General features: G+C 31.7%; 1 protein-coding gene across 7 annotated transcripts in view; it reads left to right on the top strand.

The window, feature by feature from the left end:
• The window catches only part of LOC147065743 (palmitoyltransferase ZDHHC2), a 58,639-nt gene that overhangs the window by 16,143 nt on the left and 21,858 nt on the right, over nucleotides 1-20,638 (top strand). For 4 of the 7 annotated variants that reach the window (XM_085957074.1, XM_085957077.1, XM_085957075.1 and 1 more), the window contains one exon: nucleotides 405-3,793. The exons of 1 other annotated variant lie outside the window; for it this stretch is intronic. In XM_085957074.1, the coding sequence (XP_085813200.1) occupies nucleotides 405-480 (76 nt within the window). In that variant the 3' untranslated portion in view covers nucleotides 481-3,793. Of the gene's footprint in view, nucleotides 1-404; nucleotides 3,794-7,016; nucleotides 17,271-20,638 lie in introns of those variants that run through there. 2 more of the 7 variants (XM_085957076.1, XM_085957078.1) reach the window with 1 other exon arrangement.

Consider the following 20,638-nt stretch of genomic DNA (forward strand, 5'->3'; position numbering starts at 1 on the left):
GGAATTTTACGAAGGTACTGCATTCACAAATGTAACATAAATCATTAACGGTGGAGAGGCTTCAATTACTAATTCAATCAATAAACACTACATATAAATAATTATTTTAACTTTTTTATGGGTACGGTGTAGCTACTAAAATCTGTCTTAATTTTGCACGCTGTTGTGGTAATAGATTTGTCACTATCAACATTTGCATCGTATCATTTGCATCGTATCATTTGCATCGTATTTCGCCTAATATTTGCAATAGCATTTGAAGTAGTATTCTATCTAGTGGGTTAATGTTACCTAAATAGTATACCTACTAATGGCTAATTAATGCTTATCATGCTGTGTTTAATGCTGTTGAAGTTTGTTTTGTTTTCTAGTATTAATATATTGAATTTCTTGCCCCGCAACAGTTACCCAGACATACTCGACAATGAGTCGGCAAGCCTTTATCCAATGAAACACCAGCCCGCGCCACAAATTGTTTGACACATGACACATCTTGTCTCTGATAGGTCCTCCATGGACGATTCGTCTATGACTGATAGTTGTAGTGAGAAACTTTTTGTACGATTGTTTTTATTGTAAAAGTAACAACTGAAACGCTCAACAGTAGGCCTGGTCACTCCGCGGGAGCATCGGCGTGACTCGATCCAAAAACAAAAGCACCATGCCAAAATATTTTCTATCTATCATTTCAATTGTGAAATGGGCAAAGATGAAATATATGACAATATAATATTATGTCGTTTGAGACTTTTATAATTTTAAATAGTATAACGAGTCATACATATTATTTAATGATATAAATTATTTTTATCATATTGAATATACACTTTCAAGTCTAAGGCCCTTCCGCCTTCAAAGAATACGCGACTGATGATTGAAGTCAACAACTGATGTTTCGCACGCAACATTACCATAGTGATTTAATCACGAACTGTCAAACTAGAACATTGTGCAAAAATATTTGGACAGCCAAATAAATAACAAATTTCGCATGTAAACTTTTTTTTAAATATTAAATTTATATTTTAATGTTATGTTGTTTAAATGGCTTTCAGTTCAATATTGCCGTAACAACAGTGCTTTAGTTTGTAACTAGTAACCTGACGGCTAGCATACAACGTCTGTAGTGATAAATCACGGATGCGTTGCTAACTGTTTACAAACTAGTCACACCGTGAGCGAACCGCAGTTGAAATACAGCGGTGCTGTGCAAACTGCCAATTGATAATTTAAAATTTCACATTGCGTTTTCTTTGAGTAACTCTATAGGCGGAAGGGCTTATTTGTTCCAATCATTCTGTTTAATAGGTCTACTGAGCAATTCTGTTAGTTTTTCAAGTATTTTTACGCATTTTATAGTTATATATTTTTTATTACCTATGTTTTAAATAATTTTAAAGGTTCATCACTTCTTTACGACTTGTATATTGTTATTAGTTAGTGAAATAGGATAGGGCACAATCATATTATTATGTAATGTACTTTGTCAATAGTGTATGTACAGTTGCGTCCAATTGTTTGTGTTCATTTTTTGTTTTTGTTATTAATGTTGTACGTAGAGCTAGGGTATTTATGAAAAGTCCAACAGCGCTCGGTGCAGTATCCCACAATCTTATAGTCCATAGTCTCATTTTACTCTTAACCCTTTCGGCTCAGCATACGACCTGTTATAAAATTGCCACTGTAAGAGTCTTGAAGGGTTAAAGACCAAAATTTAATTATATATGACAAGTTATTTTGTCTTATCCACTTATTCAACAGCATTGTAATAATATATAATAATAAGAAGGCACCATTTTACACATGCCATTTATTATAATTGTATGTAGGCTATTGTATTTATAATAATATAAATAATGAAATTGTCCTTTGTTATACATAATAATAATACCTTGGTATATACTTAGATTGTTGGATACTGCTACTGCAAGCTGTACAAATTAGTGATACCAAAATAATTCAATGCCTAGAATTGCTTTTGCTTCCAATTAGATGCTCTTTGATAAAGGGAAAAATACACGTACGGCATTTTGCAGTCAGGTTACGGTCAGAATCACGTGTATTGCACGTTACTTGAAAACGGCCAAAGACTGCAAAATGCAGTCACGCGGGCTGCAAAATGCAGTAGTGCAGGCTGCAAAGTTCAGTCCGTGTATTTTAGCCTTTCTTTTATTTCAAAATTCTTACATCTTATTAGCGTTTCTAAATTTTTTTATAGCATAATCATCCTAGCTCTACTCGTTAGCATAATTGATATATCATTGTTATTATCGACGGTGTGGCGCACATGGTTACTTGTTTTGTTTGTTACAAATAGAATGGTCCTCTTATGTGTGTGCTGCACCGTAGAATTCTTACAGTTCTTAACGTTAAATATTACGGTGGTTGTTAAATACTAAGGGTTTAGAATGTGCTCCAATTTTTCTGCTGCTTAAAAAAAATACAAATGCTTTAGCATTCAAAGACAACTACGCAAAGTACCTAGAAATAATTACATTTAATATTTATGTTACTGACAATGTTCATTCACCTTTTTTTTTTTGCATTTTGACGTTAAAAACTCAAGCCTCTTACCAGATATCAGATACCATCCTTTAGTCGATGTCAAAGTTTCTTGAATCGATAATTTTAATTTCAATAAACGTTAATAAAATATTATGATTAAAAAACATACTACCTATTAATATTTAATATAGATCTATGCGCGCTGCCGGCTTGGCCTAATTAATTTATTATTCAACAAAACAGTTTTCCCAATGGGTTAAAAAAATTGAGCTCATGCAAGATAATAATTTAGATTAAAATTTTACCCAAATTTAGATATCAATAGTTTGTATACCGAGATTTGAGAGTCAATAATTAATTAAATAGTTGATTATTTTATGTATTATGTAAAGCCGCATTTAGACCAAGCGAGCGAATGTTTGTTCTTCCCCCACTCCAGTGAAATTCTTATGCTCGCTCAACAAAAAGCGTTTACGTCAAGAGAATTTCGTTGGAGTGGGGAAGAACAAACATTCGCTCGCTTAGTCTAAATGCGGCTTAATAGTAAGCTAGAACCGTCACCGTATAGAATGAATAGCCTGTACATATTCGTAATGAAAATACAAAACCTAAATTTAAACTGTTCTATACACAAGTTTTATTAATATTTGTTAGTTTTGATGCTCAGTTTATATTCGATTCTGTTTAACTTACGATTCCTTCAATTTAACAAACATGCAATACTAATAATGTTAATTTGGATCCTTTTCACGTAGTCTGCAGGAGGTAGTCTTAACATATTATTAATATTTCAATGAATTATCAATAATTAGCATCCCATCCCCTTACAATTGTTTATATTAAAATCTCTTTTTTTTTGCTTCTTACAACTTAATATAATATATTATAATGAAAATGTGCTCCAACTATTGTAAATACTTCAATTATTCAAATTGAATATTTGTTAATGTACAAAAATAAATTTATTAATATTATTGGTGAACCAAATAGAAGTAAAAGTTAATAACATGTTCATACAGGTATTTACAATGAATAATATTACATTATTAATTAAAAATTAATCTGTATCTGAAAGAAACTGAAAAGATTCAGTCCGCATTGGCTTGTGCTTATTTCGTTCCAATTATGTTTGCGTTCATAATCATCTATCTCTTCATCTACTCTCATTTAAGCGACTGCAATGTTGTCAAATAACCATTTTTACCATTGTTATTTTTTAAAACTTTTTGTTGTTAGCTTTTGATTATACTTTTGTATTAACCGAGAATATAAGAGATCATATTTGAAACCTATTTTGTTTTCTTTATAGACCCTGGCATGAAATATTCTGTGTATTTTAGTGCTGTCTTTGTTAGTTGTGGTATTTCTAAATATTTTCTGGCATATATGTATTCAAGTATACCTCGTATGATTATATTCAAAGATTATTATTTTAATATTATAAAAAAAATATTTTTAAAAAATCAAATTATTGGACAGAAACACAATTGGACATATTTATGCAGAAAGTAACCAGTCCACAAAAAATAAAAAAAATGAAATATGATATAGATCAGATGCGAGAAGGTTTCCTCTACGTTCTGCTGAAAATAGCCAAGCCGCAAAAAAATTATTCTTGAAATAAAATACTATTTACAATTTTACATACATTTTTAATATCATGGTGTTGCTAAAGTACCATTATCTCAGCTCAACATTATTGTGGACTGGCTACATTCTGCATAACTACGTTCAATTTTCAATTAAATATTCATTATATGGAAATGCCTACTGTAGTGAGCCATTTATAATATTTCAATTCCAGAGTTGACAATCTAAAGATGCAATTAGGGTTGCGTGTTCATTTGGATCATGTCATAAATGTTTATTAATATTTATGAAATGTGAAAATATACTGTCTGGAAAAACTTTTAAATCTAGAAACTTGTTCAGTAGGTATTTTATTTTGCAAAAATAAGTAATCATAGCTTTGTAGCCTTATTTAATATATTAGAATTGTTAATGGGAAGATCATATTATTTTCACGCGAGGTGTCTTTGTATTAATATGCCATTTTTTTTCTACTATAATTATTAATTTTTTAATTATTTTTATTATTATTTTGGTGTACCTGTCATATTTCTTAAAAATAGATGATTTCAACAAATTTTATAAAAAAAGTTAGCGAAGCAAGACTCGACTGACTTTCAATCGGTGAATGACCTACACTTTTGTGGAATGGCAATGACAAAATGTCAGTCTCAAATGCATACAATTCATTCCAAACTACAAAAATGAGAGTCGTAATCACCTACTAAAATAATGGTAGTGTTTATACTGGGCTATAGTGGGCCGAGGGTTTATACGGCAGTATATTAATATTCATGTGTAGAGTACATGTAGCGGCTCTATGTTACGAGAGCTTACCCTGGAAACGTCAGATTTTTGCCGGCTTTGCCTTGGTTGTCTATGCTCAAAAAGTGGCTTTCAGATGGTTTCAGGTATAGACTCGAAAAATTTGACGTTTCTCCAGGGTAAGCTCTCGTAACATAGCTTGTTATTTGAACAACGGGAGAATCCTTCTATTTATTAATATTCTTTTTTGTACATCATTCAAAGGATCAAGATTGTATGACTGACATATTCTAATTGATAAAAGTTCTGTACATTGCATACCTACCCACATGTGAATTAAATAAGTTCACACAGAATAACTATGCGCGTAACACGCAGTTAGCCGGCTACGAATTATTGTGCACGCATGATTTTTGTACTGGTGGCATTCTACGTTCTACGTACAACATTCAGTATGCGGGGTTGCTATTTAGGCTTAACACGCTGTGTGTTTAAAGACACGCGCACCGTGGAAAGTGGCGCGGTAAGCATCAGGCAGAATTGTGAATTGGCAAACTATGCTTCGGACTTATTGTTATTGAACCACACCAATAGATTTCATGTATAGTTTATAGAACTACTGTTATCTATGTACACCACTGGTACCTATGTATATATATGGTATATATACATAGAAGTCTACATAGAGCATAAAGATGATAAAAGGAGATACCCAGCTCTCTATGGAAAAGTACAAAACTTTTATCAGTTAAAATTTAACTGTAGTCTATCAGATATCCATCAAGGATCTTCAGTTAATAGTGAGAGTATTAGTTATATATTATAGTTTGTTTTCTCAGGCCTAAATTTATTTCAACTGTAGACAAAATGAATTACTGTGACATGTAAAACAATTTACATAATATTAAGGGAAGTCTGCTGTCCGTTGTAAGTACTAATATAATATGTGTCGTGCTAAATAACATCCATATTGACACCGACACTGGAAGATTTGCTTCTTAATCTTTTCTGTCGGCATGAGAATAAAATGGATTTTGTATCGTTACTACTAGTTTCTGCATTCTATACATTGGTGGTATATTTTAAAACTATATAATGTTTAAAATGCGGTATTTCGTTCATCAGGACAATACTTAAGAACGGTTTATTTAAAGTTACAGTAAAACCGCGTTGATTTGAAATTGACGGACAGTAACTCGAAAAAAAAAATCAGACTATCGTAGGTACTTAAAAAAAAAATTGTTCCAAATCGCTATAAATAGATTTTATGTATTTTTGCGAAAATTTCGTTTTATGGCGAATTTAGAATTAACGTGTTTGTATTAATGGGGTTTAACTGTAACTATGAATAGATAATTCTATGCAAATGGAAAAGGGAGATAAATTATGAGAGTTATTAGTAATAATTAGAAATTAGTCATGATGCATAAAGTGACAAATTTTTATAAAACTGGCAAGTCAACCTTATATTGTCCTATTATGCATAGTAGGGTGGAGTGAACTGGATCCAAAAAATATTTTTCCTGTCCTATATTTATTTATTAAACAGTGTCATGGATGAGTCAGTTTTTAAATAATTTAAATAGCGCAGATGCCTTATATTTGTAAAAATACAATTTAAAAAAATTTATATTATTATAAATGTTGTATTACTTCAATCAACAATGGAATCAAAACCGTATCAGCCAAAAATTTGGTGGAGTGAACTGGATCCAAAAAATATTTTTCCTGTCCTATATTTATTTATTAAACAGTGTCATGGATGAGTCAGTTTTTAAATAATTTAAATAGCGCAGATGCCTTGTATTTGTAAAAATACATTTAAAAAAAAATTATATTATTATAAATGTTGTATTACTTCAATCAACAATGGAATCAAAACCGTATCAGCCAAAAATTTCATTTTTTTTTGTATGTTTGATCCAGTCTAACTCCTAATCTAATTCCCATTAAAAGACCTTTAATGTAACGTTTGGAGTCACAAAAATGTTCTAATTAAGGGTGAAATGGTATTTTTTTTATAAGAAAAACGAAATTCAGACATATTTTCTTTCCTCACGGTACCTACCCACACGGTATGGTAGATAGATTTTGACAGGTAAGAAATAGTGAACTGTATTTAATGCTGTGTTGAATAAAATATGGTTCCTAACGCACGCTTGAATATACATGAGCAGCATGGGCGACGGAATAAACTATCCGCAGCGGCATGTGGAGGAAGACGCCGAGATGCTTCTGGGATCCGAACAGTGGGCCGACCCCCCGCCCTTCTCCTCCGGCTCCACTTCACTTCTCCTGCACGAACACTGAAGCCCACCTAACCTCCAAATGCGGCATGAGTGAAGATTGTTTAGTCAAGTTATTACTGCAACTGAGCCAAATTCATTTTCATTCACGATCGTCGATATCCAAAGATTAATGAGTTAGCATTTACTTGGTAGAATTCCAATTTTATAAACAGTGCAATATTAATTACATTTAATTCCACAAATTAGATACTTACTTAGTCAATAACTATTTTGGTTGTGACACCATAATCAATAGTACAAAGTAATTTGGTTGTATTTGCTTAAGTAGCTTACTTGCGGAAAGAAATGGTAGATCATGTCTTTTTATAATCTTGAAAATGGTGTAGCAAACCGAATTAGCTATCTAGGTACTAAAAAATAATTTGTGGAATTTACTATAATTAATATTTACAAAGATGTTAAAAGGTGTTTGTATGTGAATTTTTGCACAATGCTGTAACTGGGTTTCCAAGGCTAGTGATAAAATTAGCTGCAAATCAACGCAGGTCAAGTTCTAGCAAGATTCACACTAGCAGTGTGAGAATTATTTGCTGGGACTGAAACGTATTCTATGTAACAAGCCTAAATGAAGATTTTTATACTATAAACCGTCATTATTACATTAGTAGGTACACCAAGAGCAATTCGCATTTTCTTTCTATTCAAAAATACCGTTCAATGCTGACATTACATAGAATATTAATTTTTCTGTAATCATCAATTAAAACATTCTGGAATCCCTTATGTTGTGATACAAATAGTATAATAGGCTTTCTAGTGCAAACTCTTTGGTGATATCACTATTCATTTAGTTTGATAATTGGTCAGATTGATACAAGAGGCTATGTCGATACAAAGAGGGAAGGCTTGATCTATCCACATAGAATAAAAGCTAATAATATTCGTATGCACAAAAACAGTATTTATCGGGGATTTTTATAATAGAATCAACATAAATTCAATCAAATCGATTGACGATTAATATCATTTTAACTAAACTAATGACTTCATTCTAATGCCTTTTAGCAAATTTAATTCTTCATGTTTAGCTAATACTATTTGATGAAATGAATGTATATCGATGTGGATTTAAAGCACATGTATTGTGTCCAGTTTTGATTGAAAATGAGTTACCTATTATTATATTAAAAACGGCTGTCAGCATTTTACCTTAATACTGTGAAAATATTGTATGTCCATCTCGTCTTCGATTATTACAAAACTGTACATACAACATCTGTCCGCTTACCCATCGATATGCCAGTTGCATTAATATACTCGATACATAATAAGGTGCAAAGACTTCACGGCCATTGATGTAATGGTCGATGTATGTATGATAGTGCTTTTTATAATACTTACATAATAATCATAGTTTAATTAGCAACATTCACTGTACTGTTTTTTACGAAACTGTATTTTTTTATACCTAATTGAAAATATAAAATTATTAACTAATATTGATTTTACCACTTTCTTCAGTATTTTTTTACTTAATTTAGTAAAATTTATGCTTACAGTTTAATTGTATGATTGCTTGGCGTAATATATACTTATATGGTTATGTCACAGGTAGTACCATTTTTACAATGCATTAATTATGATACTTTTATGCTTAGCAATATACAAATATTAAATTGTAAATTACCCCGGTGATAATGATGTAATGTAGTGAAATTATAATATAAATATGTCAGATCTTTGTATTTAAAATAGGTAATATCTGATATATCATAGTAATTCTTGTGTCTTGTCTACACTTTTATTGCTTAAACTTCCCATACATAATTGCATGATAACATATTGGTAATTTTTATAGGTTACTGAAAAAACTGTGCATTTTATTTTGTATTTTTAACTTTTTCGCATTTAATTATCCAGGATTCTTCCTACCCGCAATTATTATAACGACAATCACCTACATCGCACTAATTTTACATTGAAAGTAAAACATTTTTTATTTCAATTTTTACATGTAAAAATTACATGCTGCGTGTTTGATCCAAAGCAATGACAAATGTGTAAAAAAGGTCTGTTAATTTATAACCTCAACACTTTGGATGTCCATAATATGATCTGCTGCTTGGGTGGGTAAATTATATTCACAGTAAGTTCTGGTATACAGTCATTTGTAGCAAAACAATGTATATATTTTCTTCAATTTTATTTTACCTTACCTCGCCTTGCCTTATATGTCGCCTGCGGTCATTATCTCAATCTTTAGATGATGCAGACCGAAATACTTCTCTCTTTGTTTCAAGTAACCTATGGATTAAATTTTGTAATAAAGTAACCGTGTAAATAGTTTTCGAATATCTCTGCAATCAAGAAGATACTGCAGACTTTATACGTAAAAATTCTATCAAAAAACTTTTGCTAAAACTAGATTAATTATTTTTTTAGTTGTGTATAGACCTAACTACTAAAAATCTCATCACAAGTATCACATCAACTGATGTTGACGATGACATGATGTATTTTTTAAAGAATAATTACCGACTATACTTTACTTAATAGAATAATAAGCAAATATTGTCACCTGAATGCGGACCTATCGTAAGTCATATTGTATACTATGTATGTCAATTTTTTCACTAATTTCTCTGTAAGTGTTATTATAACCTTTGCTTCATTTCACTGCCTAGAAAGATCTTAACTGCAATACCTATATTTACCACCTACCTACTACTATTTACCAGAGATATCCTGAGTAACCATTAGTAGTTCACTGCAGAACTGTTATAAAATAACAATTTATCTGTAGATGTTATATATACAAAATGGCCAAAATCTGAATCTTTTTTTGACTCGCCTAAAAAGTAGTGATTTTAGACTTATCTCAGTTTTTTTTCTACACAGCGAAGACACTGCTTTTTAATTCACATCAAAATTAATAGTTGCTTCACTTAAAATGAATGCTGATACATAATAACTACATTAAACTTATAGACAAACAAATACTAACATGATAGTACTAAATTTCAAAATTGTCCATAAATTAAAATTTTACTTTCTCAAATCTTTAAACCGACACCTTATAAATCTTTCCTACGAGTTAAGATGGCTCTGCATTCAGGGAGCAATATTATCACGAAGCCATGCACGGCAATGATACATTGATAACTCAAAAATATAGCTTTAGAGCGCGACGCAGAACCGTTGATGTTATAAGCAGCCGTTCTAACAAGAAAAACACATTACATGTTCTTTGTCTCTTTCACTTCTAATAAGAAATATATGTTTTGTTTTTCTCACTAAACTTATGTCGTCGAAATCGATCCCTTAAAGGTAGGCGCGTATCTTTAGGACTTACCCGCCTAAGTATGGTTCTGCATCGCAATCTTAGACTTCAATAAATTTACCTGTGACAGCAAATCTTAATTGACCATTGATGATTTTTGACTTACCAATATATTCACGCCATGCACAGAAATGTTCATTATTTTGCCTTTTTAATCAAGTGTAATTATAAAGATGTTTATTTCTAATTACAATACAATAGTCGATTTGTCATAAAAATGATGTATTTTTAAAACATGTCAAATTATACCCTTAACACGAATATGTATCAAACTCACATTTAAATAATAAACTAACACAGTGTCTCCAATCTAATGGCACGATTTTATGCATTTATAAGTAACATTGTTGTAAATTGTACTGGCTGAGTGTGTAAACTCATTTTGTGATTATATTAGACGTTTGCTATAAATGTTACATCCCGAAACCTGTATATTGCTGTAACTGTAATTTTAACGATTAATTAAGAATGTTTGCTTCCATTTTGAATTAATAATATGTAGCATAATTCGTTCACTAAGCGTCAATCAATTGACTATTATAGTTTTATAAGAAAGAAAGAAACAGAAACAGTTTTATATATTTTTAAAACTGCATTGTAAATTGAATGATGATCGAATCATATTAATTTTGTCAGCATCAATTCAAAAGTGTCAAAACATTATGTATTTTTGTTTACAGAATGAATCCTTAAAATACTTCTGTTTTTGAGGCATTTATTACTTTTACCTATTCATGTGATAGTTTGAAATATAAAAACATTGTGCCGATATGTGCATTTTATCTGTGAATTGAATCATTTATGGTTTTATTCGCAACATTTTTTTAAGGAATGTGGGACTAAGAGACTGATTTGTCGTGTGTACGTACTTTGATGAAAAATGTTTGAATATTTAAGGACTTCATGGTAAAATACCCCGATGAAATATTTGATTAAAATTAATGTACATTATAGTAATCCCTCACTGTTCACTGTGTGTTTGTCTACCATGATAACTAAAGAAAACTGCGTTCTTCATGTTTCATAAATAATTGTTGATAACAAAACAATTGAACTGCTTTCAGATGTGTCCAACTGACCCCCATAACTTAATGATGATATATCAAAGCTACGCTATCAAATTGACTACATGTTTTGAGTAAAATATGTACTAGTTAACCATTCAACTGTTTTGGGGTCATGCATTACGGAGTCTTCTTCTTCTTGGTCGTGCACTCATGGCTGAGGATCGTGACCACATTTGAATTTCGCCATCCTTTGAGCGACCAAGACTTTCCATCCTTCTTTATCTTCCGCTTCTCTCAGGGCAGAATGGATGGTGCTCCCAGTCAGCTCTTTTACTTGGTCGCTCCATCGTGCAGACGCGCTTCCTCTGCTTCACCTTCCCTGGAGGCCACCCAAAACTACCAGTCGCTCCAGGTTGTCCGGTCTGCGCCTGACAATATGTCCAAAAAACTGCAGAATTCTTCTCAGACATATTGTCGAGAGCCGTTCCTTTATCTTCAGTCTCTGGATGATTGCTTCGCCAATGTAATGATTGATTTAAAGTTACATATGTACTATAAAATTATTATTAACATATTAAAGCATACGAGAAATGGATGTTAGCCACTTGCTCAACCTATTAGGTCCATCCTCTGACTCATACACCAATTGAAAAACAATATGTGTGCTTGCCAGACCAAGGATTCGAACTTGGGACCCACGACGTTATAGGCCGATGCTTAAGCCGCGCGGCATAATATATTATCAACCTAGTTCCTTGTCTGCTCTCCGACACACCCACCTTATTGCCACAACTTTGTGATGCAGAGCATGAGGTTCTCTTTCTCAGGTGGTGGCTCCACGCTCTGTCCAAAGCAGTGAAATCCATGCTAGGAATTAGTTTCCATGGCGTGGATTCCCAGACTCTAAAGGAGTCTGGAATGAGTGTTGCATGTTTTATCGACCCTTGAGGCGATCTCTATCCTTCCGGATGAGCGCCAGCTAGTTTTTCTCTAACGTGGAAACAACTGCAAAAGACCGACTCAAATGACTTGGGAGAATAAAGGTTTGAAATTAAGAAGTTATAAGGAACACCACATCTCAAAGGCATCAATTGCCTTCAGGGTCCACGACTCGACTCCGTATATAAATATCGAGAACACTAATGTTTGCACAAGCATCATTTTTGTGGCAATCGAAATTCCCGTATCCTTCCATATAGTGGTAAGGCGTGTCATCGCATTTTTTGCAATCTGTGTGCGCCTTCTTATTTCCGCTTCGCATCTGCCCTTTATCCCAGATATACAAACTCGTCGACTGTTTCGAGGTTTTGGAGTGTACTTGTTGGTAAAAGGTTAGCCCGATCAACAACCGGGAGTTGTGGAATAGGTCAAACTGTATAACATATGAACAGATTTTGATAGTTGTATTCAGAGTAACAATTAAAGTGAGTGGGTATTGTTCGGCAAAATGAAGCCGTGTTTCTTGCGTATAACGCACAGTAGAACCTCAATTTTATTATTAACTTAACTATGAAACGGTATACCATCTACTTCTCAGTATGGCTACCAAATTTAAAAACAACATACATAGTTAACCATATTTTCTACTATAAATAAAATATAATTACCACTAACTTTATATTTAACATAAAAACAATGAATTTCAGTAACACACGCTCATTCAGCCGTAGAAATTCTATCTTACTCAGAACATTAACACATATTGCGGAGATATAAGCATGCGAATGCTTTCTCACTCGCACTTATGGTTCGTTTTTGTTCAGGTCTTGTAAGTTGTACCTTTTTTAATAGGAGGGATTACTGTGCATTTTTTTAAACTTAGTTACAATACTTTTTTGATTTCATCTTGGACGCTTTATATATTTTCTTTTAATTTATGTCAAATAAATTATCAACATGACATGTGATACATCTTCCTACTATCTGTATTATGATTCCTTCGGTTTATGTACTTTCAATTCCGCCGTTTTCAACAATGGCCGCAAATGTTATTTTTTTTCAGGTGGATAATTTTCACATTCCACTTAACTTCTAATGAAATAATTAATTATTAATGTATGTGACAATGATCCTTAATTTTATAATTGTAAGGACTTGCCTAAACTAGTCATGACAATTATTGCTGGCGTTGTTAATATTCTTTCAATAGATTGATATTCAAACAATATCTTTGCGCAAACTAAATGATTTTAGCAACGAATTAGGAACATTTTTGTCTTTATAAATAGTTTTATGTATTTATTTGACATTAGAAAAGTATTTCTCAAACATTTTTTTTAAATTTTTAACAATTAAATGTGTAAGTATAAAATTAAATATTTTCTCTACATCACGTAATTAAATCAATATTTTTTATTCTATTTTTCATAGTCACATATTATAAAATCTGACTTCGATTTGGAATAATATGATCTATGACTACTTTTAAATTTCTGAATTAATCATTCAATACAGTAAAACATTGTTAATAGGAAATTGCCAAAAGGGCCAAAATTCAAATTACAAATTATGGAATCTACCTATACTGTATCACTCGATAATACTTTCCATAATACGTTAAGTTGTAAAACAAAAGAATACAAAATTTCTGGCATAATGATGTGGTATTGTAAGATCCCTTTTCATGAGTAAAATGACAATTATTGTAAATTATTGATTTTGAATTAAAGGTAGCATTTTGAAAGAAAATAATTGATGTTAGAACTAAAAATTTGGTAGAATTTCGAATTACAGCAAATTTTGAATAATGGATGTCGTAATTAATGAGATTTTACTGTATTGACTTATTTTTATTAAACCGATAACTATTTTAATCTCGATACAGTAACCGTGTGTGCCATTTCTAAACATAAATCAAATTGATGCATCACAGGTAAGCATTTAATATTCAGCGCATCTCTACAGATGACTTCCACTCGATTTTATTAAATCTATGTTTCCATTATTTAACAAGTATTATTAACAACAACGCTCAAATATATTATGATGCACGTCGCTTACTATCACATAACGTCACAGTAAGCTGCCGCTACGGGGAAAAAATGTGTAAAGGTCTTGGTGTTTAAAATTTTATCAGACTGATGCTCTCATCTTTAAATGGACATTGTCAGTTAGCAAAATCTGCCGAAATCACCAGAACAAGAATGAGGTAACCTCACGCATACCACACTGCATCGACACCCGCATGACTCAATGAACGTTTCTTATCATTTTCTACATGCTTATGTCAAAATCGCGTGTTTTTTGTTTTTAGCGGTTGGCACTATGTATTTTCTATAAGAATGTTGTCTATTATCTATGGTCTGCAGGTTGGGTTCTGTTCAAAATATTATTGAATTTCCCAGTGGCGAAGACTCCATACTAGGCGATGATTTAAAGCCTACCTTCTTAAGAAAAATATTTTTTAATTACATATTTACATATTTATATACTTAATCACTTCATTATTTTATGTTCTATAAAAATAATTTATTTTCCCATGAAAGATGTTGTATATGTAGGAATGTATTACAGTATTACACAGTTTACAAAACAATCTGCAAAGGTGTTAAAAAATATACCACAGCGCGCCATCTATCTTGACGTAAATAAATTTCCGATTATGTGTGAAATCATTCTGATTTTTTTTTCGTATGGACTTTATGTCTCTTAACCTCAGCAAGTCTGTTGATTTGTATGAAGTAAGGTATGTTCCTATCGCAGAGCCTAAAACATTCGCGCATAATATTAATAATTTCGTTTAATCGTTTAATCGAATATTAATAAATAAGTAAGGATAGGTTGTTTTTAAAAATAAAAATAAATTTTATCTAATGATTTTTGATGGGTATAAATGTTTTGAAAAATACGTAATTTAAACACATCACTCATTTTTATGTCGTCAATGAGTTTTTGAAGTTTCATTGAATTAGTGTGTCGTTGTCATTGATTAGTGTGTACCTCATTAGTAGTAAATATCGTACTATTCTCGTAAGTATACCTGACAAGTGTGCTCTTTTTATCAGATCTCCACAGCCTACCTCTTTCCAAAAGTCATTATTAGGTTACTCCATCATTGAATTTACAGAATTCGTGTTCGTTCAAAATATTCTGCAAAATGACGAAACCATGGACTAAATTTGTCGCCGTGACAGTATGTGACGTGCATCTTAATGACAACTTTAGACAACAAAAATCATTGTAAAAACGCTTGCTTTTACAAAATTTCAAATATGAAGAGTGCCATCCTGCTGTTAGTAATAATGTTAGTGTATGTATGGTGCCTCAATTTGAATTTAATAGAACTACTTTTTTACATGGAACAATTCATTATTTTTAACAGATTTATATTACACACCTATGCATTCAATACCTAAATATTTTCTAATATCTAAATTATATATTTTGCAGAAAAGATAACATTTTATAATTCTAAATTAATTGTTTGGTAATATATTTTTTAACGAATTTTACTTAATTGCATATATATTTTTTTTTAAAAAACATCGAATAGATTGTATTATTATTGTAAGTAATAAATATTATGTTTAATGAATTACAAATGGTGACCACAGAACTCTGGAAAAATATTTCTTTTAACCATATCCGATCCTAATACGATCATATTATGGACCTCCACAGGTAAACAGGTTTTTGCTCAACCTATTAGGTCCATACAGTATGTGTATTTTTGCCAGACACAGAATTCAAACCTGGCACCCACGACATTATAAACCGACGCGTAAGCCGCTCGGCCATCGTAGCGTATACCTATCAATAATAATTAATTGTCCTGAACCAATATGAACACGTAATATGTAAATGTAATTTTAGAGAAAATTCGCTGCTTAAATGCATTCTAAATCATATATTGAGTGATTTTAGATGTTAAAGTTATTAAAAGCAATATCTACATTTCTCTATTGGCCAACTGGTACAAGTAGCGAAGAGCGGAGGTAGGCTGTTAAGATCCGCCATAAATAGTGCACATTAAAGTTTGTTAGTCATACGCGTTTGTTTTTATTGAACTAAGACTACAATTTACAGATGGTATTGGTTAGTTTTTAAAAATCAATTAAACCCAGCCTAAACCAAACCATAATAGTTTTGGTATACTTTGGGCGATACGACAAAGTTGTGCACACTTTTTCGTTCATACTTATTTGTTTTCATTGGATTAAGAATTCATATTACACATATTGTTGGTTCATTTTTTTAAATTCGCTAAGCCCTGCCTAATCAAACTATAATAGATAAAAAATAATATTATATCTATAAAATATCCAAAGATGTGATTTAATTGCATAATTTTAGATATTTTATAGACAAGTGTTTTTTGACTTTTATTTATTATGGCTTGGTTTCACAATTGAATTTTGAAAACTAACACCATCTGTGAATTGGTCTTATTTCAATGAAAACAAATTTGTATGACTGACAAAGCTTATTGTGCACTATTTATGGCTGATCGTAACATCCTACCTCCACCCTTCGCCACTGACTGGTACAAATAAAATGTCACTTAACCTGGTGCATAAAAATGTACAGCCATCCTTGACATAAACGTGTTGTTTTTATCTGCATTTTCTGTGTATTGCCATTTGAAATTCAAATAGATTGTTGTAATTCATGCATATCTATTATATGTTAATTTAATGTAAAGGATCTCCTGTAATTAGTTATATTTATGTGAGACAACCCCCCCCCCCCGCCCCTATTCTGTACCCCCAGTGTAATAGAATAGTAATACATATAAAGTGAGTAATATATCTTTATTTTATTTTTTAGAATGTGTAATCCATAAAACGTGAATACCATGCATTTTTTGTATTTTATAAATGAAAAACATACACTGAATACCTTTGTTTTATTTGAAGGCGGAAGCCTTACTTTTCGATATCCCCCGAGTGATCGACATTTCAAGGAACCGAACCAAAAAAAAATTCGTATTTCGGTTAGGTACATGTTCAAACACGCGCGTTAACATGATCTTACTCCCTACTTCAGTTATCGTTTGTAAATTTATGGCTACGGTTGTATGTTGTAGCTTAACCACTGGGAAATGCCAATAGAAATGGCGTATTTCAAAAAAGTACTACCTTATTCTTAGGTCAATAATTATTACAAAACAATCATTATTCGTAGGATGTTGATCACATTTGAATGGTCAAAGACATAGCTTATAATCAGTATCTTTAGAATTATCTTCAAATGTGTTGATCGTGCCCATTTTTTGAATAATAAAATGCCTAATTCTTGTCAAATTTGGGATCACAGAAATTATAAATTATAATTTTTTATCGTAAATATATAATTTTAACATTAATTTTACTAATAGTTTTATAAATGCGTTTAAAAATTAATAAAACTAAAAAATATTAACACCACTGCACATGGATGTACTGAAATATGACTATATTCTAAAACATTAGATCGAGAGGTTTAAATGAATAATATTTCATGTAATAAAAATACTTTATGCAGTGATCGAATGTTTTAAATATAAAGGATAATAAGGCTTCAAAATTATATAAATAGATTATCTACAACGTTTAAGGAATGTCCAGGATTATGCTTTGAAAATACCATAAAATCTCCATTTTGACCTACGTGGGGCATGTGGCCCCTTAAGGAGGAAATGTAATTGTTGCTCTTCTTAGGGACTCATAGTCAAACTATTCTACTGTCTAAAGAGCCTACTGCACAGATGTAAGATGACTTCGCCTCAGATTAAAGCACGAGGATTCACATCTCTTTCTTTCACTACTGCGGCAGGTGTTGAGTGATACAATACGACAAGGTACCGAGAGTTCCTGGGTTTGATTCCCGGTCAGAGCACACAATATTTATGTGTTTTTCTCAAAGCCTGGGTGTTTGTGATTGTTCAAAATTACTAACAACAAAGGACATGGTTATTAATAATTATAAAAAAAAAAAAAACTTTCATGTAAGCTGTTTAATACAATCACTGTATCATTTAATTACCACATTTTAATAACATGCTAATTGCATCTAATGGCCGTTTAACGACACAGCGTCCGTGTCCAACGAGTTAAGGAAATAAAAACAGGAATGGTTAATGTTTCCCCTTCGAAATCCCAATGAAATCATGTCATATTAGAACATATAGTGCGATTGACCAAAATCCATCCCACGGTTGATGCATTAGACATGCCTGCTGTCATGTTACATTTCATTGTGACATGTCTACATCTTCTTCAAAGCAACTTTTTAATAAATACCGTTAATTAATTAACAAATAATAACAATAATTATTATTTGACACATCCTTGTTGATAATGAGTGTCAAACAAAATATGCATAAACAATAGCCGTTAAAAGAAATAAACCAATAAGAAATCTTCCTGCTTGTTGTGGATGATGCAATAATCTATATCTAGAGAGGGTCAGGATCAAGCTACTGTTTCCGCCCACGAAATATGTCGCTCCATAATTAGTATCGAAGCAGATCGGATGTCTCCCAGATAATTTTAAATAACAGTTCTACGCCATTTTGACGAATCCCTTTCGGACTAGGGATAAGTTTATCAAATCAGAGTTTCCAGCCAAGCTGAGAGTAAGGAGAATTCAACCTACATTTAAAGTTAAGCAACAATTAGACTCGGAGTGTCACCGTGCCGATCAAACATATTTTTCATTTCTGTACCATTTGTAAAGTTTAAATGTTGTAATTGTGTTGTATTATTAAACAACCACATTTTTAACAAATCTATGCTGTGTTTAATTTAATTGTTCATTTCTATTTGTAAAATATACACTTTCTAAAGGCGCCCAAATATAATATTTTTATATAACAATCGAGGTTACGATGGGCATTTATTAAAGTCAATTACAGAATGAGGCATTCTTTGCGGAAAGTTCACCGAAAGCCGAGTCTATACGCTTTGAGATTAAAAAGTACTATTTATTTCATGTTCTATCGATAAACTAGCTGGCATTTCGTTTTAACTATGTTACAATCCATTGCAATTTAACACACATTATTATTTTATTAACCAAAAGCTCAATATAACACTGCTCTTGTTGAATAATGCGTTAGTTGTCACTGGGGGCCATTCAGAAATGTCACACTTCATCACACAATCTTTTAACCCCTATTCCAGTGTTTCCCCAAGTGTGGTACGCTTACCCCCTGGGGTACGGAAAGAATTTGGCGGGGTATGCACTGGACCGGGCTTTGGCTGCGCCTGGTGCAACAAGCATTATACGACATCAATACAACATCCATGCTAGAAGATTTATCGCATGCGGAAGAAGAGCAATTGCTGGAATTAGCTTCAGGCGGATTCTTGAAAAATAAATATAAGGAGTGTACTTTAACATCATTCTGGTTGGAAATGCAACATGTGTATCCAGTTTTAACAGAGAAAGTCCTGACATGCATCTTGCCTTTTCCAACTTTATATCTATGTGAAGTTGCTTTTTCAGCATTTATAGACATTGAGTCAAGAAAAGGAACAGGCTTTTGGATGTGGAACCGCATCTCAGATTAAAATTAACGACCAGGTAACCAATGATGATCTGTCGTCTCAGCATAAACAATTGAAGAGTGACATTCCAAACCGGCCTAAGTCTAAAAATCATATTTTTGTGATTTGCAATTTACCTCTTAATTTTTCGGTACTATAATGTTAGGCAATTTCATAGAAAATTCAAAGACTCAAAAACATGAAATATAAATAACATTATAAAGTATAGTAAAACTTCAAAAACTGACTTTTTTTTCAAAATAGTCTACTAAGGACAGTTTGGAACACAAAGTAAAGTTGAGTATCTTTTGTGTGTACAATTATGATTGTGTAATAGAATGTGGTCATGGACAGGTCTGTTGGGATGATTAATGAATAAAAATAATATTAAATTTCTTTCACTTTATTGCATTTTTTGATAAAAAGGTAAACATTGTAACTTTTACAGCATAATATATTATATAATAACACTACAATGTAGGGATCATCTTCAATAAAAAAATAGTTTACTGATGTGTACATGAACTTATAAAACACAAATTTTCTAATATTTAAACTCTATTATATAAATCATGATGGATAACAGAAAAAATAATAAGAATAAGCTATAATGAAAATCGGTAATCCAACACATTTTTATATTTAAAAAGGATTTAAAAAACTAAACACATGTCAGAAAGAAAATTACAAAAATAATAAGACTACACTGTCAGTACCAGTGGCGAAGGGTGACTT

Source organism: Rhyacophila brunnea, unplaced genomic scaffold (genome assembly GCF_057557595.1).
Source record: "Rhyacophila brunnea isolate RB1 unplaced genomic scaffold, BYU_Rbru_1.0 scaffold_6, whole genome shotgun sequence".
Classification (NCBI taxonomy): domain Eukaryota; kingdom Metazoa; phylum Arthropoda; class Insecta; order Trichoptera; family Rhyacophilidae; genus Rhyacophila; species Rhyacophila brunnea.